This window comes from Amphiura filiformis, chromosome 13 (genome assembly GCF_039555335.1).
Source record: "Amphiura filiformis chromosome 13, Afil_fr2py, whole genome shotgun sequence".
NCBI classification, from domain to species: domain Eukaryota; kingdom Metazoa; phylum Echinodermata; class Ophiuroidea; order Amphilepidida; family Amphiuridae; genus Amphiura; species Amphiura filiformis.
The window spans coordinates 36726046-36748654 of NC_092640.1; the positions used below are offsets into that span (position 1 = coordinate 36726046).

At 36.6% G+C, this 22609-nt stretch overlaps 2 protein-coding genes across 2 annotated transcripts; both read left to right on the forward strand.

Moving 5' to 3' along the window:
- The first annotated feature begins 168 nt into the window (after nt 1-168).
- On the forward strand, nt 169-11491 carry LOC140168286 (neprilysin-1-like). The gene is made up of 8 exons (XM_072191640.1): nt 169-294; nt 1129-1227; nt 1707-1784; nt 7212-7315; nt 7837-7895; nt 8112-8163; nt 9040-9107; nt 10958-11491. The coding sequence occupies exons 2-8, from the start codon at nt 1129-1131 to the stop codon at nt 11113-11115; spliced, it is 618 nt and encodes a 205-aa protein (XP_072047741.1). The 5' UTR covers nt 169-294; the 3' UTR covers nt 11116-11491.
- Nucleotides 11492-12194: 703 nt separating this feature from the next.
- LOC140168288 (neprilysin-like) lies at nt 12195-16024 on the forward strand. Its single transcript, XM_072191642.1, has 3 exons — nt 12195-12435; nt 13957-14033; nt 15119-16024. Exons 1-3 carry the CDS (start codon nt 12352-12354, stop codon nt 15222-15224), a joined length of 267 nt encoding a protein of 88 aa, XP_072047743.1. The 5' UTR covers nt 12195-12351; the 3' UTR covers nt 15225-16024.
- Nucleotides 16025-22609: the final 6585 nt, after the last annotated feature.

A 22609-nucleotide genomic window follows, 5' to 3' on the forward strand; every position in this document is an offset into this window, starting at 1 on the left:
TAATGTTTTCAATTTGATGCACATATTTTTGCTGTGATGTGTTTAGATTCGTTATTGCGAATTAAGAGCCTTCGGAATTCTTAATGAACACAATTTTATGAAATCATATTTTCAAATTTATCTGAGAAAATATGATGATTGTTTTTATATAATCTAGATTAATTGGATGCAATATTTTAACACCATTATGCCAGAAGAACTTACACCATTACCTGACACAGAAGAAGTAATTAATAAATCGCCAGATTATATGAAGAATGCCTCAAGAATAACAATAGATGAGACGCCTCAAAGGTAAATGCTTTATTTGTACTGTTTGCACTTTAAAATGGCATCGGGTCGTATGTATGTGGAGGAGAATTTCGCAGGAGACAGTAAAGAGAATGTAAGCATAAGCATCAATTTAGAGGTTAATAAGTGTGCATCGGTTGTTTTGAGGGTATTGTGAAATATCTAAACATTGTGCTTTGGAACCGAGGAATAATCCCTAGGGTGGATATTCCGAGCTCCAAAGCACAATGTTTAAATATTTCACAATACCTGAAATATAATGATGCAAAGTCATTAACATCATTCAAAACCGTCAGTTTGTACTTTTTAAATTCAAATTTCATCACAATTTCTTTCATTAAATTTGAAAACAAAACAAAATTTCTTTCGTGTCTTTCGTTTTTCCTGTACAAAAATCGAATCTCCGATTAAGGAAATGCCGCTAGCGACCAATCACACTAACGCGCAATCACGCGGCGTCCAGCGTCCGCGTAAATTGTTCGAATGAACAGCAGGTCACGTGGCTTTGTCATTGTAAAGCGTACTTTTAGCTACGCGGTCATTATACTTTTTCAATAACCTGCATTTGCGTCCGCGTATTTAAAAGCTATTATCTGTGATTGGATTAAACACGTCGTGTATATTTGTGAGGTTCTTATTCAGTAAATTAACACAAATTGCTTAAATTTATACTAATTGCTTCAACAGAAACTAGCTCAATCATCGCAGCAGTAAATCAACAAAATAATACCATAACTCTATTCATCTAGTATTCAAATTTTACCTTAAATTAATTGTTGCAAATACGTACAGTTTGTTATGAACTAAAAATAAGTCATTTTACATTTTCTTCTTTAGATGGCGAAAATGATTGCGAACTTGAAGACTGCGTTCAAAGACATGCTTGAATACAATGAGTGGATGGACGAAGACACTAAGATCGTAGCCAGAGAAAAGGTATAGTGACTCAATAATTTTAATTCCTTTTCAGAATTCAACAAATTACATGTCCTAAAAAACTTGAATAGAAACATTGAATCTTACATCGGTAAATATTCTCAAAATATATATGACTATAATAAGTATTACTGAAGGAATCCTTTTGAGATGCAGAAGCAGATAAATAAATCCTTTTTATATCATGACGGTATCTGCAGCTGGAGAGGGCGTGCTCCAGGGACCAAACCGCTTAACCAACCGCCGCCCGTCCGAAGTAGGGGGCAGTTGCAGTAGACTGAGTGAACTGGCAACAAGATGTAGTATAACCTGGGCTTCATAACACTAACATTTTAAAAACTGCACGTCCTTAGAAAGTTGATGCAGATCAAATGCAAGTAGCGGTCACACCCGGCCATTGTTTTCAATCTCCCACTCATCACAATTTCCATAACACAATTTCATTACAACTATATTGATATTATCATTAAACTTTGCAGTGTGATGCTATTCGTGATCAAATAGGTTACCCGGACTGGATTATGGAGGACTCAACACTTAATGACTTTTATGTGAAGGTAATATTATACAGAACGATTTCAGTACGTCACGTGCATGCTTAAAATTTTCAGCAAATCTTCTTTATCCCCACCCAAAAACATTTTACATATTTTCCAATAACAAGTTTGTCATACATTTATATAACCCAGATGGACTTCATCAGATGACCTTGTTCAATCTAACTTTTTCAGAAAATTACCTTTGCTTTAGTAGTAAGGTGTGAGGTAAACAGGTGCCATTTGAAACTAAATCAAACGATGGTAAAATGTGACAGATCTACTGCTTTTCTAGTGAAGCTTTGCTGTCGCATCTTTGTTTCGCGGGAGTAACATTGTTTTCATATTAAAATGCCAACCACAACAGGAATGGAATTAAGTACTACACCCATTGCATTTTTTTGCGGTTTTTTGCATTTTGTGAAGAAATGAGAAAAAAATTGGCCAAAGTGGTATGCAAAATGAAGGGCAAATCTTCTCGTTCTATTGGTGGCATCGGTATCAACGTAGCTTACATGCTTTTTTAGATAGAAGCCAAAAGGTGGTACATCACTGGTGTTTTAAATTCACTTCATTTTGGAAAGCTTAATTTCAACGGATTTCGTTAAAATTTTGGATACGTGTTGCTAACGCATTAGAGAAATAATGTTGATAGGTAAAATGGGAATAAGTGGTTCCTGATGGCTTCAGGAACTTGGTTATTTTCAGTGTTCCACATCTATCAAAAACGAACTGGTTAAAATGCTTCTATTTTCAATGTTGAGCTATATTTTGTATTTTTAACTAGCGACATTATTTCACTGAAACTTAATCAAGCCATAGGTAACAGGTTATCACAACCATAGTACAGCAAAATTGAAAAAAATTGCATTTTTCATCATCTATACCACCACATTCCGTAAGGCTCGTTAAGCTTAAAATCCCGATTTTGGTAACTATTTTACCGTTGTTTTCTAATCCATTTCAACTAGGAACTCCAAAATTGATACAGTGATATAATATTTTAAGTGGAATAATGTTTTTCGTGTCTTACCTATGATTGTCGCTATCCAAGGCAAACAAATCAAATATATTCCATAGAATTATGCACGTCGCCACGGTATTCCGAATTTTGACACACGCTAATTTTGCTACGTCACCCACAATCCATTGCGTATAACCAGTTGCCGTGTTTTAGTGTATGTATATATTTAGGTATTTTTAAGCTCAAATCCCGGTGTATTGGGCAATAGCCTACGGAGCCATGGAGTAGGAAAAAACAAATTTTGGACAAGCCAAGACGGGAGGGGGCAAGGAATTTGGGACAATTTGGCAGATCGAAGGGGGAAAGCGATATTTGGCGCACATTAAAAGGGCATTTCGTGATCCACAGCCTCATCCCCCCACTTTTCTCAAAAAAAGTTTTTATAAACCTCTGGCTATACATAATGTTTATGTACAAAATATTTCTTGCAGATTAATTCGTTTAGCAAAGATACATATGGAGCACCAGAACGAAATTACAACGCATTGTCTATGGACAAAATCGGAATCAACTGAAAATTTGGGAATAGGCCCTGTGGTTTTTTCGTGGATATCTAATGCAAAATGACATAAATAGAGGATGCTAGGATCACGAAATTAGAGTCACGCGGTAGCATGACCAGCAAGTTTAAAAAAAAAACGACTGATAAAGAAGAATAAACAGATGCACCGCGAGACTATATTTACACGGAACAAAACGCTATTGTTCTATGATATTTTTCGCTGGGTACAAAATATATCTAAAACCATGCTAAATCGTATTTACTGTCCAAAGTGTCATATTTTAATAACTCTTTATTTCAAAAAGTTACACCAATCTTACAGTCAATCCGATTGTTTGATAATAAACAAACATTCTTGCTTTATTTCACGCGGTATTTCATAGCCAAAATTAGTGGCAAATCATAGCTAATCATACTGATATCCACAATCTTTCGACACTGCTACAGCCATACATGGCTGTCACTGTCGCACTAATTTTTCAGATTCACTTTCAAATATACCCAGGCATTTTCCTGGATACCCTTCATACAAATTATGGACCCCATTCGCCAAAAAATCAAGTTTTTCACAATTCTTTTATTCTTTCCGGACCACAGCATATATTCATATTAATAAATACTCCAATTTCACACATCGTAATAACGGGACGTCCCCATGGCGAAGTGGTTAAGGCCATGGACTTCTAATCCATTTATGAAGTTCGAAACTTCCCACCACTTTTTTTAAAAATGTTTTATTAATCAATTTATTGTCGTAAATTAAGAATAACACCATTTCGAACATCCATTGCTATTGTGATATTATTTTTTTCATCAAACAAACATGTTTGATTTTTTATTCACATTTAGGCCTAGGCCTTGGGCCTACTTTCACCATCCAGATGCTATCGCCATGCCTGACTATCATGGCATCTTCGTCATTTAAAACACATTTATCAGTGGCTCTGTTCACAGCTCAGACTGAAATTATATTTGATATAAATATTATAAATGAAAATCACAAACCGCGAAAGATCGCCAACAACTATTATCTGGGGCATTTAGACGCTTCCGTAGTATAGGCTTAAATATATGCGCATTTACCAGTTCCGACATGAAGTAGGCCTAAATCGGATTTACTCTATGTGTGTCTCTCTGGCATTGTCAACATTGGGTGTGCGTTGTTCATATTTACATTTTATTTACATATTTACGTAGCCTTGAAAAATTAAAGTATATTAAAATGTTTATTGATCATTGTGTACGCCTCTGAACATTACAGTCACGCGTGACGAGCAAGTTTTAAAAATAAACGACTGATAAAGTTTTGTTTAATTATTTATTGTCATGAATCAAGAATAGCAACTTCAAACATCCATTTTTCGTTTTATTCGTTTTATGGTGCACTTCGTAACTTGACTTTCCAAGCTTGGAGCTGCTTGGCTACATTCATAAAAAGAAAAGAAATCTACCAAAAAACGTTGACAACGTAAAGAAATCAGCAAGTTTAAAAAACCCACCTCGGCTCACTTTTTGAAACTTGGTCCCATTTGAACACCAACAGCAAATCAGTGTTTTTATTTTATTTCAACAGAATACAGCGTTTCCAACAAGATTACAAACAAGCCTACATGTTATTCGTTTAATTCAATCATTAATCATGATATTATAAAACAAAACACAAAAGATATTGGCTTATCATGCAAGAACAAGATAATAACCGTTCAGGTCGTTCCAGAAAGCTTACAAATTAATATCGCATCTGCACATTAAAGATACATAACACTGGAAATGTTTTAAATTGATGTAAATATGATAAATATGACACAGTACCTTTTACAAATGGGACCAAGTTTCAAAAAGTGAGCCGAGGTGGGTTTTTTTAAACTTGCTGATTTCTTTACGTTGTCAACGTTTTTTTGGTAGATACTCCTTTAAATGGGACAAGACTGATTTTTAAATAACACGCTCAAGGCTTTGGAATCACGTCACGCCAGGCATATGCCTACAGAAAGTTAGAAACGCAGTCAAATATGAAATTTTCTGCACGTTATCCGACACGCTCTTATATAACGTAGGCCCTACGCTCGCATTTAGACATTCCATCTAGACAATTTTAAAGGCCTATCCAGTGATCCCAGGAAAGTATGAAAAATCAAAATTGTTTATAATGTCTAAAAGTAAAGGACAAGTCATTTAAATTGTCGTTAGGCCCTTATAGGTATTTTTGAAATGTAAGCCTAATATTCCTAACAGTCTGCCCCCCTTGGATGCGGTCGCCCTGAAGCATTTTACTAGTGTCTTTTTTGTAGGCCTACTTTTGAGCCTATTTTGTTTCGTTAAAGATTTCCCCCTTGAATGAGGGTTGCCCCTTTGACTCCTTTGACCCCCTAAGAAGTCCTAGCTACGCCCATGATGCCACCTCACGGGGAGGGCAGAACATACATTTCTGGTGGGTATGCTCCTGAGGTGTGCTCCCTCTGAATTTAGTAGGTGGTGGGTCCCGGGGAGCGCCGGGGGAGCTGGCGGCGTCATGCGCGGAAAGGAATATTTTGGAGCTGCCAACAAATATAGAAGGGGGTCTTTTGGAGCTGCGAATAGTCAAAATTGGGTCTTTCTTCGCTTTCTGGTTGAATAACGCCAAAAAAACACACACACAAAAAACAGAAATGTGAAGAATGATCGAGCAATTTAGGTCTTTTAGAGCTGAAATTGTCAAGTTACCGTGTTTTATGTATGCTATAATAGCTCTATTTTGGTCACGGGTCCAACGCTTAAAATTCAATTTTAATAAGACGACGGTCACAATCTTGATTTTATCAGGGATTTTACCAAGAGAAGGCGCTAGGCATACATGCTGATGTTTGAATCTGGCAACACGAGAACTTTGAACTTATGCGGTACTCTAGTAGCCGTCCAGCCCTGTTCAGTTTTATACACGCATTTGAATAGGGATTATTTTGCGCACTTATCTAATGTTTATGGAGCACATTTTCTTCATTAATTTGTCAAGTTGATGTCAAATGTTCTATTCTACGTTATTTGGCAATAGTGTTTTTTTGCCTATAGTTCGTCCAAACATGGTCCAAAGTTGTAATTTGTTGTTTTTGATCGCAAAGGTCGGATATTTTTATTCACGATTTAACTGTGCACCCGCTCGAGGGCTTCGCAATAGTGCAGATTTCGGCGAAAGTTTGACGGTAATTTTGCCATTTTGGACACTAAAACGCATTCGATCCTTAATTTTATTTCGACAAAATTTCTGATTAGATATAGCATAATGAGGCGGCTACAAATTTTTTGACCTAATCTTAAAGAATTATTTTCAAAAGTCTGACCTGTGTATTTCCTATTGGTAATACAAATGACGTGTCAGCCCTAAATATACATAGGCAGGTCGTATTTTGGACTGGTAGCGAGTCTAATACTGTATGTGAATATCGATGTATGTTAGAAACGGCAGAAACAAACCGGTTGTGAAGGAGACTACGTGGATCGCTAAAAATAAGCGTCCTTAACAACCAGTCAACTTTAAGACAAATAGGTGAAAAAGGACACTCTTTCGATGTTTTTCATATTTTTTTTATTTCACATGATCAGTGCATATATCGCCTAGCTATAAATGACAAAATATTTTTTTAGACCAATCAAACCAATATATGGGTGTAGTACGCCCTTAATGGATACATTTTGGTCTATTTTAATTAGTGGTAGATGTAATACCCGACGGAGGGTTACCATGCAATGGCATCTTAGTACATAGTTGAAAGTAAACTTTTTTATAGGTTACTGAACAATTCCATTCCATATACCTTTCGTGAGGACTGGTCGTAGTCCTTGCCACAGTTTTCAACTAACAAACACTGAATCACACAGTATAGTTATATAACAAAGTATAGATAGAGGTAGCATTTTAATCATGTTCTGTATGACTTCCAAACAGATGAATATATCTGAAGACATGTATTTTGAAAACATATTGGATTACATTGGATGGGGTGCGAATGACAATTTGGCACGCCTTAGGAAAGACGTAGATAAAGACGAGTAAGTATTAACAATTGTGATTTAACGCCGGAAATAGAAACAATTGTCTTTGCATCATTTAGACAGTGTAAATTTTTTAACAATGATTATATAAAACAATAATCTTCATTAATTTTTTGTTTTACACTTATGAGCGCGTCGTGTATAAATTACCCAGCAAACACAACGTAACGTTTTAAAAGGGTTATAATTTGGGTTTTGATTTCGAGTCGGCTCCTATAAAAGATCATGTAAACATTATAAAACTTTGCTGTAAAATACTTCTTGCAAACATTTTTGGCAAATATTTCCTCAACACTTAAATATTTATGTTAGAATATTTTGCAGCTTTTTTTTTCAATTTTTTTTCAATGATTTTTTTTCAATGATATTAAAACATTTCATATCTTTTATATAGCCTGACATTTAATTGTCTTTATGTTTGGTGTATTTGCTGGGGAGGAACCTTACATGTCGAAGCAAACGTTTCTGATGCACACCTACAATATTTCAATTTGATTTGTAATTTTTGAAATATTTAGATGGTTTACAGGACCTGCAGTTGTGAACGCGTATTACAGTTTTTCCAGTAATAAAATCGGTAAGATTCTTTCTCTTATTTATATAAGATGTAATGTGTTAATATAAATCGTTACATGGCTCATTTTAACTTTTTTAACACAACAAGAGTACAGCTCACAACAAATATAGTTGCAATAGCATCAATTGCAACTATCTTTTATGGAAGACTGTAATTAGCTTAGCTATTACCATTCTGGTAAAATTGCATTTTCCGGTGGTTATTTTTTCCCTTCAGTGTTCCCAGCTGGAATTCTACGACCACCTTTCTACCACAAAGACTCTCCATGGTAAGTGGAAAACTTAAGATATGATATTAACTCAAACACACCTGGCCTTAAATTGGAAAAAAAAATATTGACAGAGTTCACTTGCGGTTATGTACAGTTGCTATCGGTGCCCGAAGAGGTACCGATGACACTTTTTATCCTACCCTGAACATTTGTACAGTTCATTCGTTTTTTATTTAAAAATGAAAAACAATAACTCTATGAACTTGTTAAATATTATGCTTCTTACAATTTATTACATCTTCAAGGAGTGAAGTTAAGAATCATCGGTACCTACCCGAGCACGGATAGTTCTATAGGACCAAAATCGCTGTGGTGCCTAAGGCGAATCGACCAATCACTTCCTCAATGTGTTGAGAAAAATCGCAATAGAAATCTGCAACGTGTTTGGAAAATGGGAGAGAAATAATACAGAGCGTGCGATTTCCAAACGTACTTATCAGACGCCCGTGCATCTATTCAAATTCCCGTCATATGAGAGTGGTTTTGAATAGATGCTCTGGCACGTTTGGAAATCGTAAGCTCTCTAATAAGGATTTGAGAATAAATTTTGCAATAAATTTGAAATTTTTGAACATTTTTGGATAATTTGACCATTAAATCAAGTCCGCATTATTTATAATTATAGTCTGTGTTTATAATTATACTAATTTTAATATTGTATTCTTAATGTTTTGAAATCATTCTCAATTTCGGGATATGCAGGATTGTCGAAACTTGACCATGATAATGTTCAAAAATGTTCGAAATCCCCTATGACAAATAAAATTTATTACCCAATTTTCTCTTTAGAATAATTCTCTTTGTCACCAATAAAATATTTTTAAAGGTTCATGAGTTATACTAAAGCCAGTGTTGTTTCTCCTTATAAATTAGGTATCTGAATTACGGTGGTATCGGAGCGGTCATTGGGCACGAGATAACACACGGCTTTGACGACCGAGGTAAAATTCATGATAACATATTAAGGGAGGTGTAAGGAGCGTGAACCTGGTTTGGATGCAGAGGGTGTGTGCCTGTAACAGACACAGCCACCAGAAAAGGACCAGCTCAGATCGCGCGCCAAATAAGTTTGCAGTCCAGAAATTTCATTTTTTCTCAGCCTTGCAAAAAATAGGCAGAGGTGGGAATCGAACCCGGGACCTCGGTGTTGTAAAACCTACTGCGTTACCACTGGGCCAACTGACAATCAGCTATGAGAAGTTTGATAGTAATCCTTGATATTGCTGAATAGAATAAATCAATACTGATAGGTCTATTTATCTAATGTACGATGCTATTCAAATTGGCCTATAAACTAGGAATATAATGTGAAATGACTATCAATCGATCAATCAATCAAGTTGTCAAGTTATCAACAATCAATAATAAACCGACGTAGGCCTATCATGGAATATTACTAACTAGGCCTACTAACTAATATACCAAATAAATAAAATAAATAAATAAGTCAGTAAATAAATAAATAGACATAGGCCTAAATAAATAAATAAATACATAATGCAGAATGCAGTTAGTATTTTAGTTGCAAAATACAAACATTCTATTCACACATTCTATTATAATTTCTGCTATACACGCAAAGGACCTGTGCCTTTAATATGTCCGCGCCTAATCAATAATGAGTCTTTCACCATGCTCACACACCATGTTAAACTATTGTATCCCTGCAAGTATATATTATCTACTGAACAACTCAATGAAATGGATGCTATAACGTACCCAATCAAGCGAACATATCAAGGTCATATCAGGGCGTTATACAAAGAATGGTCAAAGGTCAACGTTTCCAAAGAAGTATAGTAATAGATGTAGACACAAGCTTTCGTGCGGGAAACATAAACACATAGTCGTCAGTCGTGTGGTTTTATGAGATTTGATACGGCGCTGAAGTCTATTGGCTGTCCCAAAATCAGTACCAGACCCGGTTTCCAGACGGAAATGTGTGTGTTGTTACAAGGAATGCAAACTCATTTTATCAATGAGTGAACCACATAGAGGAATACGACATCTATCGTGAGCCAATCTGCATTCTGTTGCCTGCAAAAGCCGACGATCAGGTAAAAATTCTAAAAGCAGCGTGACTAGATATTTGCGTTAATTTCATGATACGTGTAAAACGCATTGAAAACGCCAAATTGCAGTCATAAAATATATAATATTAGTAAATCACCCAATCGAATGTTAACGTAGGTATGTGGAAAAGAACTGCAATAACAATAACAAACTATGTGCCCAAAGAGTTGTCTTTGGCATGTCGCTTTTGAAATATCGCCAAAAATATCAAATTTTGGAAAAACGCCCCAAAATTTAAAACAAACACGAACCTTCCAAAATAAATATATATTAGCACTCGGCGGCCCAGTCACTACCTGCCGCTGTGATTTGGGGTAACTCATTGCTTCCCCTCTCCAGATACCGGTACTTCAAGGTCGCTCATACCCCAGCCCTTAAATATTATAAGATATTTCGTGATGGTAACTATGTGCATTGTTTGCGGAGTATACGTTGCTAAATTGATGAATGACTGAATATATAGGTTGTTTTACGAAATAACGGGGCAAAGACATTCATTGTTTTAAGCTAATTGACCGCGTGTACACTTCAAACAAGTGGAGTATGCAATTATAATAATTAAAATAATAAGTAAAATGTTTTACAGATATGGCTTCAGACCTCACTGACCATGATCACAGGGAGTAACACGTGTTCAATTGGACCCGTTGCCATACCATTTGTATCGATGGGCGCTCGTGTTATCTCTTATCTACATACTCAAATTATATTTCAACAGGTCGGCAGTACGACAAGGATGGTAATCTGAAACAATGGTGGAGTGATGAGTCAATTGCGAACTTCAAGGAACGTGCACAGTGTGTCATAGACCAATATGGACAGTATATTATGCCTGAAAATAATAAAACAGTAAGACGATCATTATTACTGTTGTAGAGACTGTATGGACGAAAACTAACAACAAATATACCTTGAATATTGTCAGAGAGAAGCATAAAAGTTTACTGTAAACCTTTCCAATCTGACATATTTTAGGCGATTTTGTTTTGAGCTTTTTTTTTATTCGCTCAACAGCGGGCGACGTTACTAATATTTTTACCAAAGAAAGCCATTTTACATTGAAGACAGTTTTTACTTGGATTATATAGGGTTTTCTTATATATATTTGGCACCTTCAAGCCTGTAATGGCGTTTCGGCTCGACTAACTTCAATCCGGCCGGTCGCCGTCGCGTTCAGTTTTGCGTTTCGCTAATTCCAGCTTGATTAGAGTTGAAATACTAATATATGGCTTGATTACGGCAACTATGCACGGTCTCTCAATTTGAATTGGATACTGATTCATATATACATTGCATATAAACGATATACTTATACCACATGATATTTGTTTGATATATATAGCACTGGTTACGTGCTCAAAGTACTGTCCTATGATGACAATCCATCTCGCGTTAATGGAATCCAGACACAAGGCGAAAATATTGCAGACAACGGAGGACTGAAGGAATCCTTCAAGGTTCGAAACTTTAATAATCATTCATGTGGCCATTAGGGCACATTTTTATAGATGTTCTTGTTCAATTACATGGGTCCTAGTGAGGCATACTATTATTCACAGGTGAATGACTATACAAACTGCAGTAATTCCGAATGATAACCTCCAGTAATTACTATTTATTTTACAAAAGTTAAAACTCACTTTCAGCGCAACAACTTTCGACTAACAAAGCTAACCTTGAATTTGCAAGGTGAGACACACAACCTCATATGTAGTCTTGTGATTATTTTGACTATTGTCGACTTTTTTTTATATCTTTTGCATTAATTGTTATCTTGCGTCTATAGCAAGAAACCTACGTCCACATTCCAAATGACACTTAATGGCATGATGTGATAGTTTTCACAAGTTAATTGTTTTCAACTTATCTTAAAGAGAAAGTCTCTACAAGTTAGTGCATTTTAATATACGAGCGTATATTCTTCAGCATAATCTACATCTGGAATCAGGGTCCATCATTTAACAAGTTACAATATGTAGACGTCACACTGATGCATTATATTGTTATTTACGGCAGAGAGAGAGAGAGTGTGTTGATGTACCAGTTGTTTAAATGAGCAACTGGCAATTGTAATTTCTCACTCCTCCCCACTCTTTTCTATTTTAGGCATACATGGAAAACGAATACGACAATATAATGCTACCTGGATTTGATGAATACACTCCTGAACAACTTTTTTATCTTAATTTTGCACAGGTAATTTAATTTTCAATTGCAAAATTTCCCGAGGAAGGTTTGGGACGTGGAGTGGTTGGGAGTATATTATTGAAAAACTAGAGAGATTGCGATTTCCAAACGCCATGATCGTATGCCCGGCCATCAATTTTGAAGATTTTGCACGTTCAAACTGAACGTGAGACATCGTTGAAAATGCACGAAATTTGTCCATTTTACAATATGTTAAAGACAGTCAAGGATAATGAAGATACGAAGGAAAGTCTAATTATTATTATGATCCTTTTTGTTTCCAATGTTTGCAACAAATCATTATAATAAGCTACAGCGATGTGTTAAAAATTGACTTCATTTATACGCGATGTTCATACGCAGAAATTGTCCATTGAAATGTGTGTGATAAATAATGTCATCGCGGTTTCACATTTTGGACAACGTCGTATAAAACGCGTTATAATATGCTGATTTTTACAGCGTGTCGAGGTTCATGCAACGCGCCAAATTTTCACCACGAAAAAGTCTAATTTTGACAGTAAAGTTATGATATATGGATGCATCGGTCTTTAATCTACCAAAACATTTCATTTTTGGTAACTGCACTGCACATTTTAACCTTAGATTTTAGTGAAAATCAAAAGCATGCTGCATATACGTAAGCAGAGGAATCGGTGACCATTAAATGTCCAATTATATCGCCCCCTAGTGACCATATCAGATGTTAGTTTTTGTTCCAACCGCCTTCGTGACGAATGAGCACAATCTAGCTTGGAACCGAGACTAGCAATATTTAACGCAGTTTTGAACATCGTATAAACGCACGGTCCTAGGATCACGTATGTAACATCACAATCTCTCTACTATTTACCAGGTTTCACAGCAATCTACAAGAGCGTAGAGCAATATGTGGGTAGTCAAATAACTTAAAAGCATTATTAAATGTGACCAGCTCCAAAAAAAAACCCCTGGAACAAGTCGCCAGACATGTTTTTGAATGGCCTGTAAAGATAAAAATCCCATAAAAAAAATCAAATCTTGGAATTCTTAATTATTTGACTGTGGGACTACGTGAAATTTCAAATCCTTGAAAGTACTTATCGAAAAGAGGTGTATTTAATCAATAAATAAAAGTTGAAAAAAGGTAATCCCTAATCAATCATGTGTAAGGCAGAAAACTAATTGGCCCATTACTCAGAATAGCAATTTGACAAAAACATAAAGTATCACTTACAAATTTATCCATATCTTTATATACTTTGGTATAATTTTGAAGCTTTTTGTCTAGTGCTTACATTTTGATCCAAATCATGAAATCTACAAAATGTTCCTGGTTTTGTCAGAGCGAGTCACAAATAGCCCTTAAGCACGTGTTCCCTCAATTTTCAATTTTTATGTCTATCTTGCTTTTATCGGGTAATAGACCTGTAAACATGGTAAAATCTACGATTCAAACAAGTTCAACTAAACTAAGGTCGTGTTCCTCCATTCCGAATGACGAGTACAACATTTGACTAATACATCTCTCACTCTGATACTTGTTTTAAGGTATGGTGCAGTGCCTACAGGCCAGAGGGTGTAGATTCGGCCATCATTACTGGTGTACATAGTCCTATGAGATATAGGTAAGAGTTATTATTATTTTATGCTGTGGAAACATGGACTGTGGTCTTATGTGAAATACGGAAATTATTCCTTTTTTACGTAGTCATAATCTCAATACATTTATTCAAAAATGGCACAGGCAAAATTAATTATGTCAGTAGTCCTAGTTATCGTTATAACAAATAGTTTAAATATGCTTTAAAAGTTGCCAGAACTATCTGACTCTTTTTTATAATATAAGAAAGGACTCAAAAATTCGTCATATTGGCTTCTACATACAAAAAAACACACAATAGCGAGGATTTGGTTTGAAATCGTTTCCCCGCAAGTCTTGATTCCGATTTAGCGAGTATATGGACTTGATTTTTTCCCTGTGAAATCGAGTACCCCCACCCATGATTTGCGTATGCATACGAGTGCACACCTGAAAATAGTCCCTATTGAAGTTTCTGTACAAACAGGGCCCAGGAAAACGTCGTTTTCTTGACATGAGAGCAATTCAACTCTTTAAAACTTACACTTTCTGCAAGTTGAAGGTCAGATAAAGACAGCCAGTGCAGAGATCAGTGACTTTTCGCATGAAATTACGGACTAGATCACCATATACGCCATACAACCTATGTCAGCTCGAAAATAGTATGGTGTTTCTGAAATGCAATACATTTTGAAAGCTTAGCCAAATCTTCATAAAAATTCGTATTCTGCTCATTTTTCATAGATATCTTATTCCCAGGTCTAAATAAGGATTAAATATGAATCAGGGCCTCATACTTGGGTTTTAACCGTTTTCTAATTTTAGTTTTCCTATTTACTAGTGTGCACTCTTACGACTTTTATACGTGACTGGTCCTCGGTGTAATTTGATTTGTTTTGTAATATTTCTGCAATGTATTATGATTAATATGATCAATAAACTGCACATTTTTTCATCTGATTTCTTTTCCTGCAATATTTTCACTAATATGATTTATATTCTGTTCCTTTTCCGGTTAAGTCCTTAAAACGTTTTCCAAGGAAGTTAATAAAAAACTAACCACTTGGGTTGTTTTAAACAGCCAAAACTTGAAATTTAAAATACTCGTACTTTTCTCTCCATTCTACGCAGAGTAATTGGACCTTCCCACAACTCATTTGATTGGCCAAAAGCTTACAACTGCCCAGACGACACCTACATGAACCCGCCTGCCGAAGACAAATGTGTGATATGGTAGAACCAAGTTGTCATCACGGATGTCTTGAAATCGTACCCCATATAATAGTACTCATGGTCTCACTCACGGATTACGGCCATCAATTCTCAACTGGTCATCTTTGAACACATACAAATGTGTGGAGTCTCCCAGTTGCATTCAAGCCTAAATTAGATTGTATCATTGTAGAAAATGGTATCTAGACACGTACGTAATAATTCCAGTTCACATGAAGTGAAGGATGCCAAATTTGGAAGCTTTGCACGTCAAGCATGTCCGACTGTACACACTAAATTGACGTTTTGCTCGACTAAAGTACATTTCTCCTGCTATCTTGTGATCCAAAATTCATTTGCATAGCTGCACAAGGATTACCACTTTCTTTACATCCAGAACTCCTTGGATAAAGAGAGAGCTTAAAGAAATCAAGAAAGTACATACGACCATGGCGACTTGTACGTGTGGCTAAAGTAACAGCCGAAATCTGAAATTGGTTGTACCCACAATGCATAGTGTATTTGTTGTACATCTGACGTGCTCTTGATTTCAGTACTCTTCCACCCTTGATGCCCGGGCATCAGGATTGAAGTTTTGCCTCTCTTTTTTAGAAAACAGGGTATTCTGCTTATTCCTGGTAGGAATTAGTTACTACACTAGTAAAATTCTGAAACTGCAAGAAAAAGAACATGCGTGGAGAATTGTGTAGTTTGGGTTTACCGATCTCTGAATGCCCCTTTAACTGTGACACAATTCCCTACATTAAAGAGGATATAATATAAGATGGTGAAAGTGAACGTAATCAGGATTGTTCAAAACTTGTGCAGTGCCAGTATATATATCCAATGGTGTAAAGTGGGATTTCTTGGAAATACACTCTTTTTCTTGTTTTTATTTTGTTGATTTTTTTAAACATTTCTTTCAAAATTAAATAACTCTAAGTTGGCTTGTTTCTGGACATATTCAACTGTCTATATTAAGTACAAACCTACATTTAATTCACTTTTGGGTTAATCTCAACACTGCCACCAAGTGACTAAATTTGGTCAGACTAAATAAATTCAGTCACTTGGTGGCAGTGTTGATGTCAATCCGAAATCAAATGTAATGTACATTTGTGCTTTAATAGAGACAGTTGAAATATTTTCAAGTTAAAACACTGTGACCATTTGACAAGCCAAATATAGAACAATTATAATGAAAGAAGTTGACAAAATTAACAAAAGAAATAGGTAAAATAGTGTATTTTCCAATAAATACTATTTAACACCGTGGAATATATATATATTTGACACTGAACAAATACTGAAAGAGAAATTGAACTGGATCTAATCCACTTTAACTCATCTGATATCATCTTTAAAGTTCAGCTAAACTAATACAATAAGAAATACGTTATATATATGGCTGGAATAAAAAAAAGATAACAGCACCAGCACTGCTTCATTTCAGTTTCAGTTGAAATACAGTGTGGTCCAAAAACAACTTTATCCAATTTCAGAGGGTGGTTGCTCAAATTGTGGAAGAGTTATTCATGATATTGTCATATATTCTAAATGTATATCTTTCTAAGTATGTGATGAATGAAAGCATAAGAAGCTAAATTAACAAAATGGTGCTAGTTTTACGTCCGAGTGTCAAACATCACTTTGTCCACGAGTAATTCAATGGGATGTGTCCAATTGCTAAGAGTAAGGCATACATACGCGTTAGGCACACATGTAATTGGTTTTACATACATGAACGAAATACAGGGTGTTCCAATAAAACAGAACCCTCGTTGCGCCCTCTTTTTCTCCTATTTCTGAAAAATTGATCAAATATATTTTGGTACGTTAAGAAACCCCTATTCGTTAGCTTTTACGAACCAAAAAAGTATTTCAATCGACTCACAACATATGCCACGGTTGTTTGATGTGATCATTTATTAGTTTTTCAAGCAAAACATCATGTACAACCCAATTTTAGGCTTTAACAGCTAAAAGCGGTATCATGCTAATGTATATGTTACGGGGTCCAGGGGTATCTGAGTAAAAGAGATGAAATGAGGATCATGAGCCACTTGTTTGCATCTTGACCATAAGCATATATATCACAAAGTATTTATAAAATCGTTTGTGACCTAAGGTCAGAATGCACACAATTGGCTATGATGACTCATAGGCCATCTCTAGGCAGATATGTTAAAAAGTTCAAAAAATTTATATAGGGGGCGACATTTTCCACTGAGGGTAGCTCTAGGCCTATAACACCCTCCCCCACTAAAAAAATGGTGTCCACACATTGTCATTCCTATGATCAGCACTACTCCAGCTTGAACAACGATCCGGGTAGATGATGACTTCATGGGCGACACAGTTATGTCCAAGATGTCCCTGTAAAAATGTGCACAGTTTTTACAAGGTACGTTGACCATGAAGTATCCATCAGCAGGTCAGGTAGTCAGCACAACACAACCGCGAGCAAGATACTTATTTCCTTTGATGAGACACACATACACATAATGCCCATTGGTGCGATGGTATTTGCAAATGTCCCATAACTAAGTGTCCGTCGCTGCGCAGTGAATTTCATACTTTAACTTGCTCTCTGCGTAACTAAAATTCCATGCAATTTGTTGAAGAGTAAAAACACATAACTTTCACGTACTTCATTTAAATTTCTCAGGATGACTTCAGTTGTGCTGGTTGATCAGTGTTTCTCACTTTGCGAGATGGATGACAAAACAGCGATCTGGAATACCAGATCTGGAACAGCATTGCCAAATCTGATTCAGTTTTTGGAAAAAAAACTTTGAATTTCAAATTAAATACAAAAAAAATTTGCCAAAATTGTATCCCACAATTTGAATAATTTGGTTAAATTAAATTACAAACACTGTTGTTGGCAAAAAATAATGCAATCAAATTTAAAATTGCATTTTGATTCTTTCCACCGAAGTATAAATAGGTAAATCTAGAAAACACTTCTGTTCATTTTGGTGTAAATTTTGTTGGCCATTTGAGACAAAAAGGTACTTAACTACCAAGACAGGTACTGAAATTTCAGATTTTGAGCCATTCCAAATATGATACAATCCACGGACTGTCACAGCAGTCACTTATTAAGGCGATGTCTCATTGTAGGTAACATACCGTCGATTACCTATCTGTCAAAATACTTTCAGTAGCAGTTCGTCGTAAATGGCAATAAACTGTCTCTCATTAATCGCAATTGTCTTTCATTAATCGCAATGTTCTACTGAGGCTGTCTTACACGAGTCCAAGGGTATAAAATGGAGCCTGGTACCAAGGGTGATTCCGCTGCTGGGGCGTTGGCACTGGTATCTGTGAGTAAGGAGACCCATTCGGTGGAACCATCTGTGGAGGATATTCAGACTGGTGATACGCAGCTGGTAGATGCTGGTTCGTTACCCACTGGTTTCCAATACAAGGGGGCTGCTGATGTTGCTGGTATGTTGCTGGTGGTTCTTGGTTCGTAACTGGTTGGTATTGCACTGACTGGTTTTCAACAGGAGGGGGTTGTGTAGCATGTTGGTATGGAAGTGACATGCTTTGGTGTTTCTCCCACTGGGTTTCAATTGGTGCTGGTTGCTGGTATTCTTGTATGAGATTGAGATGGCCTTGTGTGGTGGGCCAAATTGGTGCTCCAAGGTTGTTATACGATAGAGTCTGAGGTGGTTGGCGCTGACGGGTCGATCTTCTAAGGGCTTGATCTGCTTCTCTTTCAACTGAACTTGACATGTCAGATCCTGAGTTTCCAGCTGGAGATGCTTGTAGGGCAGGTGGACTCCTGAGTGTAGTCTGGGGAGCAGATGAGTCTTTTGGTTGTGAAGCAAGAGGTGCTTCCGATACTTGGTGGGTAGTGGGTGCATGCTGTTTTACTTCTAAAACTGGATTGATCACTTCAGGTGGCTCTGCATTTGCTGTGGCCCCTAAGTGATCGTCAATGGCTGGAGAGTTTGAAGTAGAACTTGTTTGAAGTGTGGCTGGAGGATCGTGGCTAGTTCGTTCTGGGTCAGGTCTGTCAGCTATTACTTCATGTGAGATGCTACCAGCTATCTCAGCTTTGTTAGAGTCAGCATCACTGTGGTGAGATTGTTCACTATTTTCAGTGGAAGTATTTGCGGCTGGCTCTTCTGAGGGTGTCTCAGTTGTTACTCCATCCTTTGATGAGGTTGCTTGGTGCTGTTTCATTGTAGGACTTGTACTGGGAGATCTGCCTGGGACACTGCGTGGCTGTGGAATGTTGCGGGACAACTCCTCCATTTCTGATTCTGAATTGGACTTATTACCATCTGCATGGTGTGAACGGGTCCTCATGGCGACTGTGTTTGGCTTTGGTGGTGATGAGGTGCTTCTTTGTGGTTTCTTCTTTACTTCACGTAGTACATTTGCATGTTCTTTGGGCAAGTAGTCACAAGGAAGGAGCATGTTTCGATGGACTACTTGAGTTCGGCCTTGACCATTCTCTGGCTTCACTGTGTAAGCTGGTATTTCTGGGCCCATCTTCTGGATAATAACATGAACTTGCTCTTGCCAATAAGCTTTTAACTTGCCTGGTCCTCCTGGAGAGGCAGCATTGCGAATCAGTACTCTGTCTCCTGGCATCAGCAAGTTACCGTTGATTTTCCGACCATAGTTGTCCTTCCCACGTCGGCCGGTCTGCTTAGCATGCTTTGAAGCAATGTCATAGGCTTCTGTCATTTCCTTCCTCCATCTCTCTGCATAGGAATGGTGTGTCACCTGTCCTTCTGCATCATTCTTTATGCCAAAAGCAATATCTATCAGAAGCCTCGGTGATCTTCCGAACAGCAAGAAGAAGGGTGAATATCCAGTTGCATCGTTGCGAGTGCAGTTATAAGCGTGAACCATCTTGTTGAGCGACTCTTTCCAGGTATACGTCTGCCGCTCTGGTAATGTACGAAGCATAGCCAGCAGGGTGCGATTGAACCTTTCTGCTTTGCCATTCCCCTGTGGATGATAAGGTGTAGTTCTGGATCCTTTGACTCCGGACATCTTCTGGAGATGCGAAAACAACTTGACATTTTCCACTGAGGGTAGCTCTAGGCCTATAACATATACAGATGCTTCTGAGTCATTTTCAACTTTAATTTCCCCTTATTTACAATATTATTCACTTTCACAGCATTTTAAAATGCTTTTTCGGAGATGAAATAAATCCATTTATAACTAGATTGGTGGCGCTATTTAGTTACTGAATATTACTCTGTCAAGCTTTTAATACAAAAATTCCTTTTGTTTTTTGATGAAATATGTTTATAAAATTTCTTTGTTGCTTGTTACACCTATTCCATCTGTTTTAATGGAAGTATTGATTACCTACCCCTTGTCAATTAAGAAATACGATTTTCGATAAATAGCGCCACCTATAGTTTGCATTTTCTTAATAATGAAGCCAATTCTATAATATATACATCAAACAAATGCTATTGTAAAGAAATGTACCCGTTTCTCACACTGTCCATGGAGGAGGTTTGGCTACTTCACAGATTGAAAAGGAGTAGACGTACCATACATGAATATAAAACATTCATCAATAATAACTTCATTTAGAGAATGGGCTTTACCGGTGGGTGTATGGGCTATGGATTTTGTTAAGTGTCATTAACTTGTCGGTAAAATGGATGTGGGATGGAACTTCTTTTGCTATTACTTACTTTGTTTCTTGCTTATGTATGCCTTTTTGTTTGATTATTTTTCTTACTTTCTTACTTTGTTGTTTCTTACTTTTTTATTTACAATATAAGTCATTTCTCTTTTGGGGATAAAATATAGCTCTGAAAAGGGCAGTTTGGTTTGTCTTTGGTTCACTGTTTACCGTGCTGCTTTGCCCTCTACCTGGTTGCCTCATTGACGAATACAAGTTTTAGCCCTGGTCCTCATTGGATCAATTGCGTTGTTTACCCTCCTTGTGCGCCGGATACTTGCGAATGCAGAAGTAATACGTTTGCGAAGATGCTGGTGGCTAGCTGGTGAACCTTGCACATAGTGAATGCGCTCCAAAGCATTATGCTGTTATCTTTCCATGTCAGTAACCATGTGTTTCATTTTAACCTTTGACATAGCAAAACCTCATTCGTGGACAGAATGGAAAAAAAGGGTTACATTTCTTAAAAAGACCATATCTTCAAAAATTGTGAGCCGATTGAAATAATAGTTTTGGTTTATTAAAGCTAACATTTAAAAGAAGAGGGCACAATGAGGGTTATGTTTTTATTGGGACACCCTGTACAATCGATTTTAATCCTTATTTACTTGTCATGTACTCGAACTTCACTCATGGTGGTCATTGACCAACAATTAGCATAACAAATACACAATTACAAAGGTTTCACTTAGAGCAATTTTTGAATTTTAAATATGCCTTCGTACATTTTGTAACGGCGCGGCTTATTTCTCAAAAGGTTTGTAAGGTGTTGAGATAAGGCAATTCACAACACAAGAGAGGACTTTTATGGCAGAGGTATACTTAAGAACAGAAAGCTTTTTGAAAGTGCAGCGTCAATTTCGGATTCGTTTCCCGAACTTGAGTGTCCCGCCGATAGCTACCATAACTCTAAAAACGAACAACTTTCACAACTTCGGAAGTGTGACAAATAGATGCAAAGCACGAAGCGGACGTCCAATAACTGGTCGTTCAGCTGCTAATATTGCAGCTAATCCCAGATTGAGTTCTCGACGCAACAATTTGCCGACCATACCACGAACGCAATAAGTGCAATTCTTTCAATCTTTCTTGTAGATGATATTTCGTAATGACACAAAAATAAGGTCTAAGGTTATAATTGCTTTGCCCATATTTAAAGAGAATTGTTTTTATATTTTTGCAGCATGAAAGCTGCATATCATGACGAAATATCATAGCTTGACATTTCAATTGTTTATGTTTGATTTATTTGATTGTGTTATTGCTGAACAAATGTGTGCGTTCTCATTCTCGATCGAACTCGCTATTGTAAGTGATATGCGAAGCGACAACCAGTTAAGCCTTCGCGTGGACAAAGTTAATTTTGACCCTTTGATTTAAAACTAGCGTCACGTTTTTAATTTAATACATTTTTGAATAGTTTTTTCACCAAATACTCTTAAAAAGATGAATATGTGATAACAAATTGAAGCAGGCTTTTCAATATTGAGATATGAGCCTTTTTAATTGGGTAAAGTTATTTTTGGACCACCCTGTAGTACTGTAAACTTTTGAAGCTGTTTCAAGAGAATAAAAAACAATATATAACTCTGGCAAAATGCCTACAGCGACAGCCAGGCCAGTGGGATGGTAGGAGCCGTATTTATCCAGTTTTAGGCGCATCACTTACAAAGTTGTCACATACAATATGTATCAAATGGTATTTTTTTAATAAATACGAAGTCGTGCATGTAAATATT